The sequence below is a fragment of the Haemaphysalis longicornis genome, unplaced genomic scaffold, assembly GCF_048455015.1.
Source record: "Haemaphysalis longicornis isolate Haplotype H1 unplaced genomic scaffold, Haemaphysalis longicornis Haplotype H1 scaffold_7, whole genome shotgun sequence".
In the NCBI taxonomy this organism is placed as follows: domain Eukaryota; kingdom Metazoa; phylum Arthropoda; class Arachnida; order Ixodida; family Ixodidae; genus Haemaphysalis; species Haemaphysalis longicornis.
In genome coordinates, this window is record NW_027526422.1 from 63641611 (window position 1) to 63663085 (window position 21475).

The window sequence follows — 21475 nt, forward strand, 5'->3', positions numbered from 1 at the left end:
GCATGAGGTTAATTTACGAATGCAAGTTGTATCAGGTTTTTTTGGCGCGTACTTACTTGTCGTTTCGCGTTTTCGACCCGCCGGTTAGATTTCCCTCGTGTGCGCGCCTGTGAGTTGCATGGCTCCACGTGAATTGCGTAGCGCGAATTCCTGACATACGCTTCGCGTAACGAACGAAACTAACCGAGCAAGATGAGTACGGTGCTCGAAAAAATAGCGGCCATCGAGGCCGAGGTAAGCATTTTTTTTGTGCTCTTGATTTATCTACACAAGGGGCAACTTGCGGCCTACGGGACATCCGTCAAGTCTTTCATTGGCCGTCTTTGTAAAGACATGGGTACGCCTGGCTCTTGCAATAAAAGATGGGCATGTGAGCTGGCTGGGCTAGTACTTGCAGTGCATGTTGCACGGTATTGTTTCTAAGTCCCCCGACTGAAACGGAAAACAGCAGCACATTTAATGTGCGTGGCATCGGTCACTGTGGTTTACGTTAGCAAATCCATAGTAGGTACAATAGAACGGTGATAGGCCATCTAAAGAAGCACAACGAAGCCGGGAAATAAAAATGATAGTTACCATATACATTGTTCTGCCCTTGATCACTAGATGATCGATTGTGTGTTCGAAAGTTTGGGCCAGTGTACAATGTTAAGAAATTTCTCGCCTTGGTACCTTTTATTTAGTATTTAGTACATACTGCAGTCCTCTAAGGACCAAGCAGGATGTAGACGACTTAGTGCTTGTTATGTAGACTAGTTCTTGTTAGACCAGCTTGTTATGTAGACGACTTAGTGCGCACACCGCTGAATGCTCTCACAAGCAGCGTTTGCAGTGACACCCGGAACCGGCTGTTGTGAACCGGCTAAGCTAGTTCGTATCAAACTTTCTGTTAACGTAAATACCATTTAAACGTATGAGAGCATTGGGCATCTGCATATTGACTCCGATCGCGCTACACCGAGCTGCGGTTGCGGCTCGGAAGCGGCGTGCAAGAAATGCCAAGTTGCGGGTGCCTAGTAAGTGCACCACTTTCTGGAAGACGGTTTGGCCAATTTGACACTACGGTACTTAGTGGAGATAAATCGTGATGGAATAGGATAAGGAGCATCAGCAGTTATTTGTCAATGCCATGCAACATTGTTTTCTGTGATTCTTTTTTACTCTTTATTGCTGGTTACGTGAAAACTTGCACTTTTAGGGTACTGAGCTTAGAATCGCCTGTGCCTGATATTAAAGGGGGTTGCTTGTAACATGCAGCTTCCATTTTGATGTAAGCGTTGGGTTCTCCTGACGGGGCCAATGGAATCGTTGAGGAGCCGTCCAGGACTGAGATCAAAGCCTTTGTTCCTCTTGTGCAGATGGCCCGGACCCAGCGAAACAAGGCTACCATGGGCCATCTGGGTCTCCTTAAAGCCCGACTGGCGAAGCTTCGGAGAGAGTTGATCACCCCGAAGGGCGGAGGCGGTGGCCCAGGCGAAGGTTTTGATGTTGCCAAGACTGGCGACGCCAGGATAGGGTTTGTAGGTAAGGTGCAGCTGCGACTTTTGTATACTGCTCTCCCAGCTCTAGCGACCAACAAATTTACGAGTGACTTGTACAAAAGGGAGTACTTTGTTGTGAAAGTATCTGTGAGTTGCCAGCAGGTAGTGAAGCTCATCCTTTCCATTCAGGCTTTTTTTTTTTTTTTTTTTTCCCCAATAATACAGAGTGGTGCGACGATAATTGGAACACTTTAAAAAAATTTCCTGAGCGAACCACCGCACAGTTCGCACTCAAACTTCACACGAAGGTCGCATTTTGTGGTCTATTTTGTTTGACACCGGGAACGACGACGGTACTTACCTGTTTATTCTGAAAATAAATAAAAACGATTTTGGCCTATGGGAAAGTGGCGGCTGATTTGGACGTGCGAGCCAGCACAAGTTTATGGTGGAACGACGGCGCCACCTGGGGTATGCAGAGCGAAACGTACGTTTGGGGTTCACATTAGGAAGGAGCCAAATGGTGCAGCAGACAATCAAAAAATGCAAAACCGGGTTTGCTGCACCAGCCAAGTGATGCAGCAGATGATCAAGAAATTCAAAACTGGGTTTGCTGCACCATTTGGCTCCTTCCTTACGTGAACCCCAAACGTGCGTTTTGCTCTGAATACCCCGGGTGGCACCGTCGTTCCAATATGAACTTGCACTGGCTCGTACGTCCAATTCAGCCACCATTTTCCCATAGGCAAAAATCGTTTTCATTTATTTTCAGAATAAACAGGTAAGTACCATGGTTGTTGCCGGGGTCAAAGAAAATGCACCACAAAATGCGAGCTTCGTGTGAAGTTTGAGCGCGAACAGAGCGGCAGTTCGTCCAGGAAATCTTTTTTTAAGTGTTCCAATTATCGTCGCACCACCCTGTATAAAAAGATGTTTCCAGTTGTGTAAAAATAAATAAAACAGTACATACATACATGCATACATACATAGATACACATACAGTCTGTTGGAAGCAGTAAAAAATGTCGCATTGAGATACAAGTTAATATCTGACAACGGAAATGAGCACTTTCTCATTGGTTCATGAAAGTGAAACTGCTTTATGGCTCCGTGCCTGCACCTGTGTACAAGGGTGCCAGCTATGCCTTTGTGTTAAAAATATTCAATACTGTGGAGATAAAAGATTACCATCCTTTCCTTCTTTGGCCATTTCATTTAGTAGTGTGGCAGCTGTCTATGTGTAAAACGAGCTCATCCTTTGATAGCTAAAATAATTTTTGTGTCAGGGTTAGCTGGCAACTGGGAGTGTCTCTGCCAAAAATTTAAAAAAAGAAAAGCCAACTGCTGTTCACTTCGAGGCTAGAAAGAGAGAGAGAGAGAGACGACCAGCCGTGTTGGTGCACCTCCAGGGTTCCCCTCGGTGGGCAAGTCTACGCTCATGAACACGCTGGCGGGTGTTTTCTCCGAGGTGGCCGCCTACGAGTTCACCACCCTGACCACCGTGCCGGGCGTCATCAAGTACAAGGGGGCCAAGATCCAGCTGCTTGACCTGCCGGGAATCATAGAGGGCGCCAAGGACGGCAAGGGCAGGGGTCGACAGGTCATTGCCGGTCAGTGTCCCTATGCCATCTCGACAGCCTTCGATCTTAATTTGTACTCCAGCCATCCATTGTACGTGGTCAGCTTGTGTGTGGTTTCTTGCTTTGAATTTCCGTCGAGCTTTGATGCTGAGGCCTTGGCACTGAATTTTTTTTTAAGTGCAACAATGCCCCTTTTATTTTTAGTAACAGATACTTGGGTGGGTAAGGGGGAGGGGGGGAATACAAAAGTGTTCATGTAGCTGTCATTTATGCCTCATAGAAGAGCTTTATGTGGCAAAGTTCTCTCTTACATGGTTGCAGTTAAGTATCATTTCAGCCATCTGAACATATCTTCTGGATGTTGTTCATCAGTTTAACTGCACCAGGGTTCCATAATTTGATTTTATTATTATTTCCAAATGAACTTTTTAAACCGAAATTTCATTTAATTACCATATTTACTCACGTGATGATAGCACCTTTTTTCCAGAAGATTGATGCAAAGTTTGAAATGCAATCATTGTGCAAGGTTAAATTCCAGGCGAACATTTTGGGGGCGCAGGAAAAAGAGTATCAATACGTTGCATGTTGGAATTCACGAGACTGGATTGTAATAAATCATGTTTGAACGAGATTTACCCTTGTAATCAGCATACACATTCATTATGTACAAGAACTGCGCCACGCATGTTTATTTCTTAGTGAATACAAGCTCACCCATAGTCCGGATTTGATTGATTGATTTTTAGGGTTTAACGCGCCGACGCAACGCAGGCGATGAGGCGCGCCGTAGTGGAGGGCTCCGGATTAATTTTGACCACCTGGGGATCTTTAACGTGCGCCGAAATCTCGTACACACGGGCGTTTTTGCTTTTCGCCTCCATCAGAAAAGCGGCCGCCGCGGCCGGGAATCGAACCATAGTCCGGACCCGAAGTGTCATCACTGACTGCACCTTTGTGCTCCCAGAAGTCATCTTGGTAACAGCGGGCGAGTCGGATATCCCAGTCTTCTTGACAATCCTTGACAATCCTTTGTGCAGTTCAGCACTGCCTCTTCAACGCACAAAAACTGGCCGGTCTTCAGCCCAAGGAAGGCTTGGCGTGTCTCAGTGGTAGCCTTCATTTTATCATGCTGGCATCTCCAGTATCGTGTTGATTTCAACTTAAAGTGCCGGTCGGCCGTGTGGTTGCCATGTTTCACAGCCTAGTCGATTGCTTTCAGCATGAACGCAGCTGCATAACTTGTGTACTGCCCCATTACTAAGCAGCAGGGAGGCTGGCAAAGTCACTGCCAACGCAAAATGGCGCCTAAGTTATCGTTGCGGTTGCTGTCATCACTGTGGTCGCTGCTTGCGAGTGGCTGCATTCGTCTAACTCAGTGCACAGGATAGTTTACATAGTGGTCGATAGTGGCACTTGGCCCTCATGCACCGCCATCAGATTATCAGTTGAAACGAGCAGGGTACTCATGCAGTACAGTATTCACGGCAGCAGTTTCAAGGTGCAATTGTTGTGCGAGGGGGGAAAAAATCCACTTTTTTGATTACAAAAGTTGTCATTATGCGAGTAAATACGGTAAGTTCTGCGGTACAGCTGTGGGCGAGTCTGGAGTGCCTCAATGCTAGGGCATTTGTAAAATGGGCCAATAAGACTGCACGCAGCTTTGCTTGAGTCAAAAAGTTGTTGTGGCGGAATAACAAGCACGTAAAGTTTGACGCAAACTGTATTTAGTTAGGCTACATAATTGACGGCCATAGCACAGTGCTCCACCAAATTTTGAACGAATGTGAGGGATTCGTTTTTTTTTTTTTTTTTTTTTTAACTAAGCAGAGAGAGTACAAGTTGACTGAAATTGCGATATTCAGTACGGATATAAACGTGAGGTTTGAAGCGAGCACAGAACCAATGGCCATGCCGTTATGCTGTTAAGCACTCCAAAGCTATGTTAAACGACAATAGCCCTTTTTTTTTTTTTTTTTTTTTCCTGCTGTATTGCGTGGTCAGCACACGACTGCCCAGTTTTGTCTGCCCCCTCAAATACAGGAACTTTTTCTGCGCAGTATGTTTTGTCGCACGAGCGGGTAATTTGAAATCCATGCTTATAAAATGCAGATTCCTCAGTAATAGAGCACCGTTTGCTGTCAGACAAAATTGTGTGCCAGGTGTACGAACTGCCCAGTCTTTCGAAGAAAGGACTGGGGGTTGCTGGAGGGGACCTTAGGCCTAGCGATTGTGCGTTGCAGTGGCCCGCACCTGCAGCCTGATCTTCATTGTGCTGGACGTGCTGAAGCCCCTGCACCACAAGCGGATCCTGGAGCGGGAAGTGGAAGGGTTCGGCATCCGGCTCAACAAGGAGCCCCCGGCCATCACGCTCCGCAAGAAAGACAAGGGCGGCATCAACCTGCAGATGATGGTACGAGTGCCGTCCTGTCCTCCTTGGTTTCTTCTCTCCTTCTTAAGTGCAGACACTTCCTTTTTTTGTTAAGTAAGATTTGTGAAACTTGTCAGCCTTGCTATTCTTTTTTTTTTTTTCCCCCATAAATACAAACTTGTCATATGCAGCATCAGCAAAAGTTTCGGGAAAGCCAGTTTCACCCCCCAATAAACTTTCGCGCTCTGCAATTTCTGCTGTCACAAATTGTGAATGGTGAAATGGAACTAGAGGAACTTGTGATTGTTTTTCTGAGAAAATATAAAGGAAAAAAACGCAGTTAGGAACATGTAAACACGAAATAAATGTGTATTGGAACTTCTACTTAGCACCAGTTTTATATAGACACGAGCTTCAGCCAGAAAACGTAATAGACACGAGCTTCAGCCAGTAAACGTAATAGACACTTTGCAAAACATATAACGTTTACTTGCCGCTTTTCAGGTTCCTGCGTGACTATAATAAGTACAGCAAGTGACCATTCCAGTATCATTCTTATATATACATTTTTTTTTTTAATTTCGAAGGTTGTATAATAGATTTTTTATTTTTATATGCTAATGCATTTAGTAGTGTGCTCCCGAACTTTGGCATTTAATTAGTACATATCACCTAAAATTTAGTCGTATTTCCAACCTCGCATAGGTGCGGACGGCCAGAGAAGGGTTCTGGGGCAGCGGCAACTGGCTTTATGAATAGACACATTAAACTACAAGCACAACGTGAAGGCTGTAGCTCGTGAGTGCCAGTTCAAGCAGCTTGAACTTTAATGGGTGGCACGTAGTCACTGTGGCTCAACTATCGAAAATATTGATACTAGTCAATTAATGGTTTTGCATCACTAGTCGAGGGGCGGAGGGAGCTGATTGTGTCACAGCAACAACTGATCTGCCATTCTTCATATTTATTAATATTAGTGCAGCCACAACGCAAAAAAAACCTTATTGTAAGTGCAATCATATTTCGCGTCATTGCACAAGTTCATCTAAAATAAAGCAGCGTTGTTTTGGCCTTGCGGTATGATATGGTATCTCGGTGTTTCAGCTGTCTTTGAAACCGTAATAAATTTTCCCATACCTCTTTGAGTAAAGAAAACGACATTCGAATGCTTGCATTTGATTCTGGCCTTGTGACAAGTTGCCAGTGCTTTTTTTCTCTGTGAAAAGACTCTTCTGTTGTTCTTTCTTGTCTCATCAAAAAGGTGGCACAGTCAGAGCTGGACCTGGACACTGTCAAGACCATTCTGTCTGAATACAAGATCCACAACGCTGACATCACACTGCGGTGTGACGCAACGTCGGATGACCTGATTGACGTGATTGAGGGAAACCGCATCTACATCCCATGTATCTACGTGCTCAACAAGATTGATCAGATCTCTATTGAGGTGAGTGGAATTTTTTTACGCATATTGATACCACTTCTCCTAAAGTAAGCATTTTATTTTTTGCTGGAAAAAAATTTGTTAGAATTGCCGAGGTCAAGATTGTGTATAGACCATTTGTACTGTTCATGAATAAATAAAGAAGCCTAGGAAACTCATTTTTTTTCCTTTCTGACTTTTAGAGACTGTGCCTCTTCTAACCAAGCATGCTGCTGAAGGAACTAGTTTTCCTGCTTTATAGTTCTCTCTTTTTCTTAAAAATTTTTTTGTTTGACTTGCCCCACTTTTTTTTTTTTTTTTTTTTCAGGAGCTTGACATAATCTACAAGATCCCACACTGTGTTCCCATCTCCGCACATCACAAGTGGAATTTCGATGACCTCTTGGAAAAGGCCTGGTCCTACCTCAAGCTTATACGCATGTGAGTTGCACAGTGCAAAGCCTCTGAGGCAGGGCCCAACCTTGTTCTGTAGCATTTTCTTTTTTGTGGCCAAATTTGGTTCATGCTGTGCTGTGCGTATTGCAGCTACTTTTGTTGTTAATCTTCATGTGGTCTCGACTGTGCACTGCAAAGCTAACGCTATGTGTAGTGTTAGCTTTGTTAATTCCGACAAGGTTAGCAGGTTAGATTTTCTCGCCCAGTGCACCCACTATGATTAGTATGCTCGTGCCGACTGCTTCATATGGAGTCCATCTCCTGTATGCTTGCCACATAGCATCTGAACTTGCAGCATGGTTGTGGAATAACCTTGCTAACACAGTTTCTAACAGAAACCAATAGACCTTTTTCCAGTAGAGTGGCCCTCTTGCAGTGGCCACCTGAGCCACACTTGGGGGACTTTAGAAGAACCCCCCTCCTCCCTCTCTCTCTCTCCCCCTCCCTCCTTCCCTCCCTCCCTCCCACCTCCCCTCCTGCCCTGCGCAGTTGAGGAAGCCATCCCAGGCACCACGCATGGTTTTGGTGGCAGAGAAATTTTTTGATGGCAGCCGTAGCACCTACCTGTTGGCTGCTTTCAGGGCTCAGAAAACGGGGCCAGCATTTAGCTGGCTCGGCGTTCGCAACTGGCTAATCCAACATTGTGTCATGTTGTTTACGTTTTGCCCCCCAATGATGGCAGATCGGTCGCTGAGGGCGAGAGTAGCGCATGCGCAGAGCGCTACTGGAACAGGGTTTGCACAGGTCCTTGAAAACCTTGAAAACCCTTGAATTTAGAAGTGTCAGTTTCAAGGCCTGGAAAGTACTAGAATTTTTGAAGGGTCCTTGAAAACCCTTGATTTTTCCGGAAAGAATCAATGGCCCTGTCTTTTCACAGGAATTTAAAGTATTAGTCGTGGATTTTAGGTGTTAACAAATGTAAAAAGAAAACATTGTAACAATCAAGTTTCAGTGTATTGCGTGAAATTACAAGTTTGGTAGATTTTCATTATTACGAAGCAACATTAGGAGCAGGCACTTGTCAATCCAATCTATATCACGATGCAATCCAGTGAAAGCCTGCTTCTGTTCTCTATCTTGCATCTTCCATCTAGTCTATGGACGGTTGCTCATTGCATGTTTGCTGTTCCTCATACGCTCCATGGACGTTTGGTTTTACGTCAAAATGGTGGACGTGTACATAGTTCATCCTGCCTTGAAGCAACACTTGCTCGGTTTAATTTCAGCTGATACTCTTGCTGACAAAGCAGGAGATGCAGGCAACATTAACTAAGTTTTGAAATCAATCAGTCTCAGCAAAACACCAAGAAAAAAGAAAAACCTCTAAATATTAGCCGTGAAATAAAAAAATGAAGCTGGGGGAGCATTTACGAACCCGTTAGCACCTATCTAAATGTGCACTAATGTGCTTCGATATTGTGCAATAAAAAACTTTTGCTTTGTGTTGGAAAAGTTATAAATTATCCCAGATAAAACATTATATGGGGACCTTGAAAATGTGTTTTGTGGTCCTTGAAAGTCCTCGAAAACCCTTGAATTTTTGCTTTTGGAGCCTGTACGAACCCTGTGGAAAAAGGTCCATTTTCATCGTTGGGGGTAACCTGAAATGTGATTCTACCCTTTGAATGGATTATTGCAGTGTGTTGTTCCTTGATGAGACTTTAGTGACATTTTTGAGAACAACGGTGCATCTGCAGAGAGCAGGGATATTCGTGTAGGCTGCAGTTGGTACGACTGATTGGGCTATTATAGAATGAACGGAGAACATGTGCACCAGTGGCAGGCAGTAAATGAAAATGCTTGGGCAGTTCTGCTGAGCATTCAGCCTCAGCACAAGGCCTTGCCACATAGGTAATTGCAAATGTACTCCTTAGTGCCGCATTTATCGTGTGATGCACGCCTTGTGGTTTTCGTTCCCGTGCCTTGCAGATACACAAAACCAAAGGGCCAGCTACCAGACTACGAGGCGCCAGTTATTCTTAGCCAGGATAGGAAAACCGTGGAAGACTTCTGCAACAAGCTCCATCGAACCATCATGAAGGAGTTCAAATGGTAATCCATGGCTGTGGTTATTTTTTTTCTGCTCCCCCTTCCCTCAGTAAAGTGGAGTAGGTGAATCTAATTGTGCTATAACCCTGCCCATACTCACTCTTCACAATGTGAAGTCACCTATCATGTTCTCAGCATTGTTTGTCCCGAGAAGCAAAGTTTCGAACTAAAACATTTTTTACATCGTCGTGAACATAGCATCAACAGTGTCTAAAAGCTTTAATTTTGTCAACTCAGCAAGCTTCGTTCATGTCAAAGATAACCAAGGAATCTTAGGATTCATGTCAAGGATAACCAAACAGAAAAAAGAAATTCATGCTCTCGTGTTAGTTATGGCAGCAAATTTAGCTGCCACATTTGAGCAATCCCTTGGCATTCCCCAGTAAGATTTCTCTGTCGTTCAGTGACTGTTTTGTACTCTATGCTTCGGAAAAGTCTCCTAATCTCCACATTATGTAAGTGTAACCTCCGAGTAAAAAAATGACGTAGTCTGCTTCCACGAGCATATTTGTAGCAGCAGGGATTGTCGTGTGGAAAAATCACGCACAGAAACTGCTATATATGCTGTGCTCAGCAGTCTCGCACCTAATGTTTCAAGCAAGGCAGTACTGTTAACGAAGCGGCACTTTTCTCTCATTTGTGAGTGTGCCTGTTGGTTGCAAGTGCAAACTCTCTCCCTCGTTTCTCGGCGTGTTCCAGTGCCCTGGTGTGGGGCTCCTCAGTGAAGCACAATCCACAGAAAGTGGGCAAGGAGCATGTCCTAAACGACGAGGATGTCGTGCAAGTGGTCAAAAGGTACGCCCCCCCCACCCCCACCCCTCTTCTTGCTTTGTTGTCACCCTTATCTGTGTTGCCCCGTAGTAACTGCCCTGACGTGGAGTGTGCTCGGAGAACAATATTGCGCTGGTAATGCCCTAATAACGCAGCATAACTTTTATTATTCGTGGGTGCCAAATACTTCGAAATTTTCAAATACTGAAGACTGATCGAAGCGGATATCATATGACGTATTGTGCGATTGAATACTAGGGGAAAAAAACAAACATTAGCACATGCCTAGGTTCTACTGTATTTTGACTGTAAGCCTTCAGGGCTTTCAAAACATCTCAACGAGAACAACAGCTGTTTCTGCTTGTATTTCAAGGACTCTAAAGCTTGTACTAGCCCTCGTTGCACATGCCCAGGATTTTTAGGGGCATTGAACAAACTTTCCTTCTGTTCAAGGCATAGTTGGAACACACAGCCAATAGTAGAAGACTGGGAGCGCTGCTAGGGCTAACCTATACAGCGACAAAAATGCAGACTGGTACCCAAGTGCGACATTTCTGTCAAAGTACAACAGTTCTGAGACGACTCTCGTGTCACTAGTAAAAGCAGGCTTCAACACGGCATCTTAGCTTGATTGAGCAAGTTATGTTTTACCTTCCACATTACTTGAAAACTATAGTTCATTCCACAAGCTGGGTGTAGCACTGTGGAGGCTACATTGTTGCCAACAGCCCGCCCCCTCAGGGCGCCTAACTCACCGCGAAGGAAGCGACAAAAGGTACCGGGGCCTTGCGGTTCCACTTGCCAAGAGGGGAGAAGGGAACATCCTTTCAGGACCCCCTTCACGGCGAGTTAGGTGCCCTCAGTGGGCGCACTGTTGACAACAATGTAGACTCCACAGTGCTTGTGGTATGAACTATAGTTGCAAGCATTGCTTTTGGTGATGTTTTGCACTGCAGCAGCTTTTTTGGTGCCACTCACACCGGGCTTTTGTTCTTGCACGATTTAAGCCTGCACTGTTAGCGCAACTTTATTACCCGCGATTGAAAGTCCACTCTTGTTTCTTTTTGCTTAAGGTAAACGTGCACTCAAGCGTCGTCAACTTTGCCTTTTCCTTGCTGAAACTAATCTTGCACCCATACGCTTACCTTTTCAGGGTATGACAGAGGTGCAGCCAGCAGAAGCGTCTTCTCAAGGACTGGTTAACAGTTCTCAGCAGCAGCTCGGTGTGCCATTTCTTGGGCAGGCACCCTGCCCAAGCTTGAGAGAGCTTTGATGTAAATAAGTGATTTCCCCGAATGAACGACATGGCCACAGCAACACTTGTGATTTTTTGCTATATTATTAAATGCCTGCTTGAAGCTTCCAGCATTGGAGGGGAGGGTGGGAATGTTTCGCGTCTTCGAACTCTCCTCCTGTATAGAGCGAGACATGTCCTTGGGACAATACTGGCGATATTGTGACACAGGGTCGGCTGAAAAATTACATGGACCCTTCTTAACATGTTTGGGCTGACTACACATGCCCCAGCCACACAGCACAGCAGTAACTTTAGCCCAGAGCTCTTTGATGTAGGTAGTTGAGAAACTGCTTCAGAAAATGACCCGCACCTGACCCCCTCCCCTTTGGATCGTGCGTACGGCAAACCGACAATTTAACATTAAGTTTTATTTTAAGAGTGCATAACTCTTTATTTTTGTACTTTCGTAAGTTATTCATTGCCTTCTTGACTTTGGTGTATTTTATGTCGCCATTGTTTTTGCGTCTGCGTAACTGCCTCCTGGTAATTTTAAACATGGCCGCGTCTGCTGCAACCTGGGGTTTAGTCCAACCTAGAGTACTAAATTTGCAGTTGTCGCTCGGCCTACAACACATTGTATGCCAAAACTACTCTTGTAGCTGAACTAGTGGCTCTAAATAACGGTTGAAGTGTGTGTAAAGCTGTCGAAGCGAATTTTTAACTTTTTTTGCCGCTGGACGACAGCAGATGACAATGCACTCTTATGGCTGCTGGGTCGCTTGTTGGCAAGAAAAAAAAAGCTGAATTCGTTTAATAAAACAAAATGTTGACTTCTGTTCACAATAAAGGCTTGTTTAGTGTAATTCGTCGAGATCGTACACGCACCAAGAGCTCTGGGTTGAAGCAACATTGGGTTGAACCTCGAACAGCACAGATAGATTCACAGGACTGTGGTGTGTCGGAGAGTTGGGCAGCACCGCACAGCAGTGCATCAGCCAAGCAAGTTGCCAACAGATGGCGCCACTGTATGGAAACATCCAAGGCTGTACGATTCATTGGGCCTATGGGGAGTTTCGCACCTCCCATATCGAGTAACTGCCCTTAGCTAACTGAACCCCTGCCTCTACAACATTGCTGGCAGTGGAGTGGGCCAGAAATTTCAGATTTCCTCGCAGTCTACCGTGGTACTAATTCTCAATCAATGTGGTTAGGGTCGCAACAGCACCACTGCTGGCATTTCATCCTCGTTCCACTAAAGTCCAAACTTTTGTGGTAACACTGAGACCAACAAGGCACTGTAGGGGTTCTCTTCTGTCGTGCTGTTTTGAATAAATGCTGTGTAGTTCCACGATACCAAGGGTAGGGTAGTGGGCCTAACTTTTACACCAAGCAGCTATTAGTGGTATATTGCAAGAGCTTCGAAATTCTATCAGCTTGGCTCAAACTGCACACCGTGTCCGTTCTTTATGGCCGCTGTACCCGACTGCTGGGCTACTGCAAGGCTGCTGCAATTTGCATTTGGCGAGAGGATGGTACGGGCGGCTGCAGCAAGTTGGGCGAGAGTGGTGTTGCATAGAGCTTCATAGTAATACATACTACAGAGAAAAATGTTGCTGCAATCATCCAGTCTTGGGCACTCCCACAGCAGCTAGCAGCATTCCTCTCATACTTGGCTCGCCACTGGCTTCTTTTCATTTCTGAGCCGAAGTTAACAAAAAAAAAAAGAAAAAAACTATTTTTGTTTGCTTGTCTGGCATGCGGCTTCTCAAAAATCACGAACAGATAAATCTTCTGGAGCTCCACTTTTCTATTGATAAAACTACCTTAACTAGTCTTCATATTTTTTTACAGCCACAGGAAACTTGAGCTTGTTGACGAGACATGCCAAGTAACGATGAAACGCTTCTCTGCAGTACACGACAGCACGCTCGCTGCCTAGACCTGAGCACCAGATTTCCCTTTAGTATTAGCATTCAACTGCGAAGTGATGCAGGTGGAAGGTGCTCCTTAGTGCACAACACACACTTCTGTTGTCAGGTATGGGTTCGAAGTGCACCCCCAAACTTTGCCATGGGTTTGGGGGGACTTTACTGTTAATGGCCAGAATGAATCAAGCAGACCACTGTCCTCTGAGCTTGCACAAGTTTGTGAACTTTTTTGAACTGGACAAATTTACACGTTTTGAAAGGATCGTGTTGGCGCTGACCTTTGCGACTTCGTTGGATGCAATAAACAAGGCTGCTGAAAAGAAAGCACACTGGGTTGCTTTGAGCACTGCCTCTATTATTTGGGGAACAACTGGGCTTCTAAGCACAACTGACAACCCAAGGTGGACACCACTGTAGGAGAATGATGCTCCAATGTGTTCACTGTTTTGCTTTTCGAGAAAAGCAGAGTTATCAACAGCAGTGTAGGCAGAGGTACAGGAATTTTAATTGGCACACATCCCAACACTTTTTTTTTTCCTTTCACGATTACAAAATATGTAAAACACTTTTAATACCAGCAAAAACAGGTGCAATAAAGTTTGTGTGAAAGATAAACAAAAAGCAGGTCCCTGCTTCCTTGCTGGTAGCATTCACCGTGCAATATTTTGCTGAGGCGGCGGGGCTCTCACCATAACCTTCATTGGCACACATTGCTGAATATTTTTTTAATGTGTATTATTTAATGAAACACTTTAATTTTAATGCAAAGAGGCAACTTGTCACAAACAAAAAAGGGGACAGTTCATTCCTGGCGGAACCCATCTTGATACTTTTCTGGACAAGTACTGAAAAGTTAATACATACTAGTTATCACTACTGGCATCTAAACCTTGGCTGTACAGGTTGCAAAACATGCACCTAGGCACAACAACATTGCCACGGTGAAGTCGGTTGATGATACAATCACAGCTGATAAATACCAAGATGATATGAATTTGAAAAAAAAATTGCCGAGCCCAAGGATGTGGGCTCAATTCTCAGCCGTGGCGGCCGCTTTTCTGATCGAGGCGAAAAGCAAAAACTCCCGTGTGTACGAGATTTCGGCGTGCATTAAAGATCCCCAAGTGGTCGAAATTAATCTGGAGCCCTCCACTACGGCGCGCCTCATTGCCCAGGTAATTTCGGCGAGTTAAAACCCGCAACCAATCAATCAATCGAATTTTAAAAACCTTACCACCAAAGTTCACTGCACACAATGGGCAAAATTGCAGGTGTTTTAAAAGCTTTCTCTCCTCACAATAAGTGATACTAATCAGTGAGGGTTTCTATGTCTCCAAACATGGCTCAGACCCGTTTGATGTCTTTGAAGGCAAATTACCTTGTTTCACCACCAAGAGAACTCTGTGACCATACTAATCTTATTTCATTCACTACCGTAGCAATCACAGTTTTTAAATGAACAATGTGATGCCAGCCCCCCCCCCCCCTCCCCGCTTCCACACCCGTTCGCGGCCATAGAGGGTGTGGAAATATGGTTGCAAAGTTATAATGCAAATTTCATAGGGACAAACGGCAAGTTCGTTAACAAGGGGGGGGGGGGTCAGTATAGACACTAAGCTACAAGTTCCAGCATTGAAAATTGCTTCGTGTTCGCAGGTTTGAGGTCTTTTTCACATATCAACCACGAACACGAATAAAAAACAGTTTGAGCAGTTGTATTTGCCATCATCTTTAACTTTTTCCTTTAACTGAGTGGAAGCGGTACACGTGTGAAGATACCAGTCATGTCTCCTCCATTTCATGCCGATTTTTGCTGCCACTTTTTCTGCACATTAAACGCAAAGGGAACGCAAATTCAATTACCCCCTGAACAACAAATGGAGCTGCAATTTTTAATCGGAGAAATGCAGACTACATCTCCTTCCGGACATATCACTGACACATCATCCCCAATCTCACTGCCTTAGATGCAACTGAGCCTAACTTTTCAGTGGCGTCGCCGACGAAGATGGAAAACTCCACATATCGGACACTTCACGAAGCCAAGTGCAGTCAGTATTTGGATGGAAAAAACAGCCTAAAAAAAGAGACTAACCTCGCAGAGAGAAGCACACTTACTGTGCGGCTAACATTGTGACTCAACTGCATTTCCAGGCTTCTCAGAATGCGTGCTCAATGATCTCGAGGCACAGAAAATGTATGGGCTTCCAAAACATCTGAATTTGTTCCTTGTCTTCAAATTATTTTCAAAATGCAAAACCAATGGCCATTGTTACCATGCATGCTCACTGCAGCCAAGAAGTAACATGCTGAATGCAAAACTTCCAGTTCAGTGGTCTCGCCCTTGGAAAAATCAAACAAATTAATGAACTCACTTATATTTCAATTCCCATCTGTGGCAAATGCTGCTACCCTAAAAATAAAGACATTTACAATAAGTTTTTCTGTGTTAAGGGGGATCCCTGAACGTTGTGAAATAGCAAAGCCACTGTGCTCATGGATGTGTAGTGAACCACTTTTAAACAAAAAGATAACTGAAAATTTATTGGTGGATCTTTAGGAATGTTTAACCCCTTTACTGTCGGGTGTTTCTGGTCGTGATGCACCCCCAGTGTCGGCTTGGTTTCTTGGAAGGAGCATAGTGATTTATTTGACTATGATAGCATCCGGAACGTAATCTGCCGAAAGGAAAAAGCGTGGGTGAGGAATTGCCTTACAGATATTTTCAGTTTGCCGTGCACCCTTCCGGGACGATGGCCCTACCGTTTCAACATCAGAACCTGACGCTGTGGAACTCGCACCCCTTCCTTGGATGAGATACTCTCAGAATGCAAATCTGAGCTCGGATCGGAATCGGAAGAACCATCGCTCCTGCCCGCAGTCGGCCATCCGAAAGTAACCGCACGCATGGAGGGAGCACTTTCAGCAGCCCGCACAACACACAGAAATGATGCGTTACAAAATCATGACGGCAGACAAAAAGAGGATATAACATTGATACAGCAACCTTGTTTGCTGACGACAGTGACAAGTGAGGGCGCGGCGAGCGAGTGAAAGCCGCGATTGAGTCATGTTTCGGTCTACTGGAGAGGCAACAACACGCTGGGCTAACCTGGCGTGCTGTAGCAAACACAGGAACAAAATAATAATGATAAAAAAGAAACCTGGAAACCCATTGTGGATAGCACAACCCTTGCACCCGTACAGGATCGCACATGTGCGACATGGTTACTCATCCCGACAGAGTACAGCAAGCGGAGTGATTATGCACCCCAGCAACGACGAGTGGGCGTGGTCTCTCCATACTCTTCAATATACCGTCGTAGTAGCTTGCGAGTGAAAATACGAGCTACTAGAAAGATTTGACAGATGGTGCAAACAGTCCAGGCATGCCAGCTTTGCGCTAGGGCGCAAATTTTTGAACGCACAATGGAGAACGTACCGGTACGTCAGTGACACTGCAGAGAGGAAATGTGAAAACGTACCGGTACGTCAGTGACAGCGAAAGGGTTAAGCATCTTGTCCCTCCCCCCTGCAAACTTGAAGCTCGGCCCAACGCGCACTCCTTGGCTTCACTTCAGAAGGACATGCCAACCGTGCTTAGCGCTGTCTCAGTGGTAACCATGTTTGATCGCGTTAGCAGTGACACTGGCTGCTTTTGTTGGCCACCAGTATTGGCCTTTCACTGCCACCAGTCCTGTTCCTTCCTCTTTTTTTCTGCCCCACACTGGCAGCACGGCGGGAGTGTAGTACTCTAAGATGTTGCACAACAAAACCAGCGCGTCAGCAGAGGCAGGTGCCGAGCTGCACTTCAAATGACATCGCCCTGGCAACATCACTCTCTCCGCTCTCAAAAGTAGCTCTCCCCACAATCTCTCCCCACCGTATTCTTTTGTGCTTTCTATCACCCACTCTGTTACAGAGCGAAGCAGAACTACGCGAAAATTTTGCCGACATTCCCCACTTACTGGTGGCACAATAATAGCTGCCATAGTGTCTGTGCTCAGGCATTCATGCAGCACAGAGTTTCACCATCTTGGCACCTTCTCCAATTCGCCATATAAAGGTTAAACACCGCAGTGCCAAACGGAAGCATCAATAATTGGCGCGCGAGTGCTTTTCATGACCTAACAGCTTCTAGTGGACAATACATTGCATGTATAATGCATCTTTCTGCCTTCATTGTGCGGAGGGGAGAGGGGGGATCTGAAATTTTGGTTGCCGATGTAAGGAATGCATTTATTACGTGAACACATTATACCACAATTTCATGCGAGCATATTATAAAAGCGAACACAGAGGTTCATTAGTTTCACATTTTCAGTACATGCAATATAAAATACCGCAAAAAGAAAGAGAAAGAAAAACAAAGCTACATGGCTGATAGAGGATATGCGAACGTCATATTTTTGGTTTTGGTGCACAAGGCATGGAGCTGTTTTGTGCACCATCTATGTCAGCCTAACACAAAAACAATTCTAGTCGGTGCATTAAGAAACTAAGGGAAATCCTAGCTTGTTGTAGACCACCGACTTTTGCCTGTTTATAGGAAAACAAATGGACAGTTGAGTTCCCAGTGGACTGTTTCTGGTGGCTACTGGTTGGTTATTCCTCAACTATTAAAATTATTCACTTTTGAAGTTATTCAAAAGCAGATCATTATTCGCTGCTTATTCACTTTGAAGACAAAAATCGCTATTCACACATGCCTACTACTAAACTGTTGTATTAAGAATCTGTCCCAAGGGCACTTCCAAAAGCATTGCAGTGTTGCACTAACCATAACACACTTAACAGACTCCACCACTGTCGCATCAATATGGAATCCAAGCAAAACAAACACATGACAGGAGCTATTCATAAATTAAAAAAAAAAAAGGAGCCTACAAAACGACAACGAACAAGCAGTACAAGCCTTGACGCTAAGGTTGAGGCCAGCTTTTGTGTTTTGTACTTGAATCACAGCAAATTGTACCAACAGAGTGCTGCCAAGTATTGCCTCACTTCACAAGACCGCACTGAGTGGTCCCGCAACATTTGTAACTGTAATTTGTGGCAGTATTGTGCGTGATGGCAGAAGGGTTCCTGAACACAGCAATAGCGATGTGTGATTTCCGCAAAAAATGTCGTCAAAAAATGTCGACTGACTGTATATAAGCAGGCTTACAACACACAAGTGGCAGCACTGCAATATTAAGCGAGTAGTCCATTCTGAAAAAGTGTTGAGTGTTGATGCAACTTTGATTATACAAAATCAATTTGACGTCATTCTTGTCATTGGCGATGCTGGAAAAAAAAGTGTGAACAATACGTCAGGAAAAACATCTTCACGACAAAGTTTGCAAGCAGCAGCACTGCGCGCAGTAACTCGAGTGGTGTGTGCCATCTCTAAGTTAAAATTAAAAATCTGCAGCACGATTAGCAGCCTATTTCCTTAAAACTTCAGAGCTAAATGATATCATCATGTACAGTCGGACCTGGAGGGGAACAAAAAATAGTCCAAATAAAAGAGCAGTCCGAAAAATCCGTGAGTCATTACTCCCTGTGGGACAACTGGCAGCCCTCGGCAAAGTCTGAAATATCCAGCAAGTCCAGCAACAAAAAACGATTGGCTACTGTACACTGGATATCGGAGCTCTTCAACGTACACCAGTTGCGGAACTCTACTTTCTGGGCGGTGCGAGCCCCCCTGCCTCATGGAAGCGCTGAGGGGCAACTGTATTGGCGAGCAAAAACTAACCGCTAAACTAAACCGCTAAACCGCTAAAAAAAACGCTAAACATTTACTTAATATAAACACAACTTAATAAAATAAAACTTGCTTTCCAAAAGTGAAAACATTAAATTTGGTAACGCTTACTTATGGCTTACGGCAGTAGTCGCAAGCACTTGAGCACTAGTTCTACTTCCTGCAGACAGACGACAGGGTCGTCAACTTTGTTTGGCCCAGCACAGGGTACTGGCTTTTGATACATGGGGCCTATAGAGAGTGGAACTCTGCTGAATATCACGCGACCGTTTGGTGTTTGAAATGGGCATTCAAAATGGTTCCTCGCCAATGGTGCCACCAAAGCTTTAATGAGCTGTAAAATTAGTTCCAAGCGGTGCATCAAAACACTGCTTCCCTTACTGCATTCACCAGGGTTCATGGTATTGGAAAATATAAACATTATAGTTTTACAAAACTGTTTTGTCTATTGTTTCGCCAAAAATGACTATTTCTGGAACTAATTGACTGACTAAAAAAATAGTGGCGTACTTGAAATCAGTGGGAAATAAGCAGCAGGACTGGCAAGTTTCACAGAGTTTGCTTAAAAATAAAAAGGAGCTTTTCAAAATTATTTTTTTTATTTTAATTTAATTAAATTAATTTGTTTTTAAATAAAAAATTTCGAGAGCAGTGCCCCCCCTTAAACTCATCCACTTCACTACTAGCCATATAAAACTTAGTGCAACAGTAAGCTTTCTGGGAAGGTGACAATGCCTCTTTAGCCCATCGCCAAGTATTAGACATTTTTTTTACGCCAGCCATACATGGCAGTCTCCTTATAACCATTGTACTCCACCTGACTGCAGAAGCTGCACAACCACCCTAAGAGAGAAAAATGATACGATCGGGTGATGTAGAGAAGCCCATCCAAGAAGACAAACACAGCAAGCATGTATGCTGATGCTCAGATAAAATGCTTAGTGCTACCCGTTGCCGCCGTGACATACTCCAGCATAGTATATGCTCGAATCTGATGCAACAGTAAAGCTAAACGTTATCAAAGGTGCCTTACACACCTGCAAACCTTGTTTATTGGTTCCTCTTTTGGCAAAAGTCCACTTCAAGCAGCATGCCCGATTGCATTTTTTTAAATCATTTTTTTTAAATCCAAATTCACACAAGCAAAAGTAGGCCAACAACCTTGCCTTTCATTTTCACTGCCTCTCAAGTGTTTCACTATGCAAAGCTCACTCCTACCACCTCGCTTTGTCAACACTACTCAGTACCCCTCGTAGCCCCCTCCCCTCTCATGCTAACTGCAAACTGCTTTTACTTCAGCCACTGTTTGGTCTCTTTTAGACTGAAAGTTTGCCGTTCTCACACACTGCTGCCTCAAGCCGGCCAAAGCTGGCTTCCAACGCGTAGAAAAACTGCAACACAGCAAATGCCTCTCCCGTTTTTGTCTCATGTCGGAAGTGTACAAGCACCTTGCCACGTCACTTCGCAGCCGCCAAGGTGCAGAGGGGCAGATCCAGCCAACTAACCATAGTTGTCGCTTCACTCCAGCATGCGTGCATAAAGGTCCTTCAAGCCCTCCATGTTGAAGCGCAGCAGGAACTCAACGTTGGGTTGCTTTCCGTGATGCCACTTTATACTTGGCCTGCAGACGTGGAAAAAAAACATGCGCACCTACTGAGAAATTCACTTTGCCTTTTTTTTCACTCTTCCACAAGCAAACATAAATAATGCACACACTAAAGTGTGTACATTATCTATGCACTCTTGCATTTGCACTTGCATGCAATTGCACTGCATGCATTTGCACTCTTTCACACAAACATAAATAATGTGCACACTAAACTGAAAAAACTCATGAGTGTTATGAACACGGGGAAGGAATACTTGGTGCCTTTAATTTCAGCATGCAAACGGGGATGTGCACAACATGCCTCTGTTTTGCAGCTACATCTACGTGGGCCAGACGGGTTAATGTGTAAGCATCAGGTTGAAGGAGCAAGAGTGGTCGCAAACAAGTGATGCTGAATCATGCCTGGCACTGCACTGTGGGAAATTTGACTGTACACCAAATTTGCAGAGCACTACAGATGTTGCAAAACACAACCATCAACTTACGAGACCAACCATTGAATCCTACCACATTCCAAAAAAAAGTAAAAATGGCAATCTAAAGCAATCAGGGTTCTGCTGAAGAAGTGAATGCTCGTATCCTTAACTTTATTTTAAAGAAGTGGCAATGATAGGGCACAGGTGGGAATGTGAGCCAACCTTGTGTCACTTGTGCAACGCAACAAAATGTGGTTAATACAAAATCTTACAAACGAGACAAAAAAAACCCTGGAATTTCACAAGATTAAAAAACCATCGCTCGTAACAACAAACTTCATTTTATGGCAAGTGTGTATGCTTATTTGTCTTTGTATGGTTCGTACACTTGAAAAATTCTTGTAG

General features: G+C 44.5%; 2 protein-coding genes across 2 annotated transcripts in view; one reads left to right on the forward strand and one right to left on the reverse strand.

Moving 5' to 3' along the window:
- Positions 1-74: 74 nt before the first annotated feature.
- 128up (GTP-binding protein 128up) lies at positions 75-11448 on the forward strand. The gene is made up of 9 exons (XM_077677568.1): positions 75-234; positions 1359-1524; positions 2891-3091; positions 5305-5474; positions 6694-6879; positions 7184-7296; positions 9241-9363; positions 10060-10155; positions 11285-11448. The coding sequence occupies exons 1-9, from the start codon at positions 193-195 to the stop codon at positions 11289-11291; spliced, it is 1104 nt and encodes a 367-aa protein (XP_077533694.1). The 5' UTR covers positions 75-192; the 3' UTR covers positions 11292-11448.
- A 2329-nt stretch (positions 11449-13777) lies between these two features.
- Positions 13778-21475, reverse strand: part of LOC144145813 (inosine-uridine preferring nucleoside hydrolase-like) — a 32482-nt gene continuing 24784 nt past the window's right edge. Inside the window, exons 7-8 of the mRNA XM_077677569.1 lie at positions 20551-20666; positions 13778-18582 (exon numbers count right to left, since the gene is read on the reverse strand). Of these exons, the coding sequence (XP_077533695.1) occupies positions 20564-20666 (103 nt within the window). The 3' untranslated portion in view covers positions 13778-18582; positions 20551-20563. The remainder of the gene's footprint in view (positions 18583-20550; positions 20667-21475) is intronic.

What these genes read in the sequence shown, in the direction of transcription:
- 128up (XM_077677568.1), top strand. Translation starts at nt 193, where the DNA reads ATGAGTACGGTGCTCGAAAAAATAGCGGCCATCGAGGCCGAG. An exon ending in GCATCAACCTGCAGATGATG is followed by an intron (nt 5,475 to 6,693) that starts GTACGAGTGCCG and finishes CTCATCAAAAAG; the next exon opens with GTGGCACAGTCAGAGCTGGA. An exon ending in TTGATCAGATCTCTATTGAG is followed by an intron (nt 6,880 to 7,183) that starts GTGAGTGGAATT and finishes TTTTTTTTTCAG; the next exon opens with GAGCTTGACATAATCTACAA.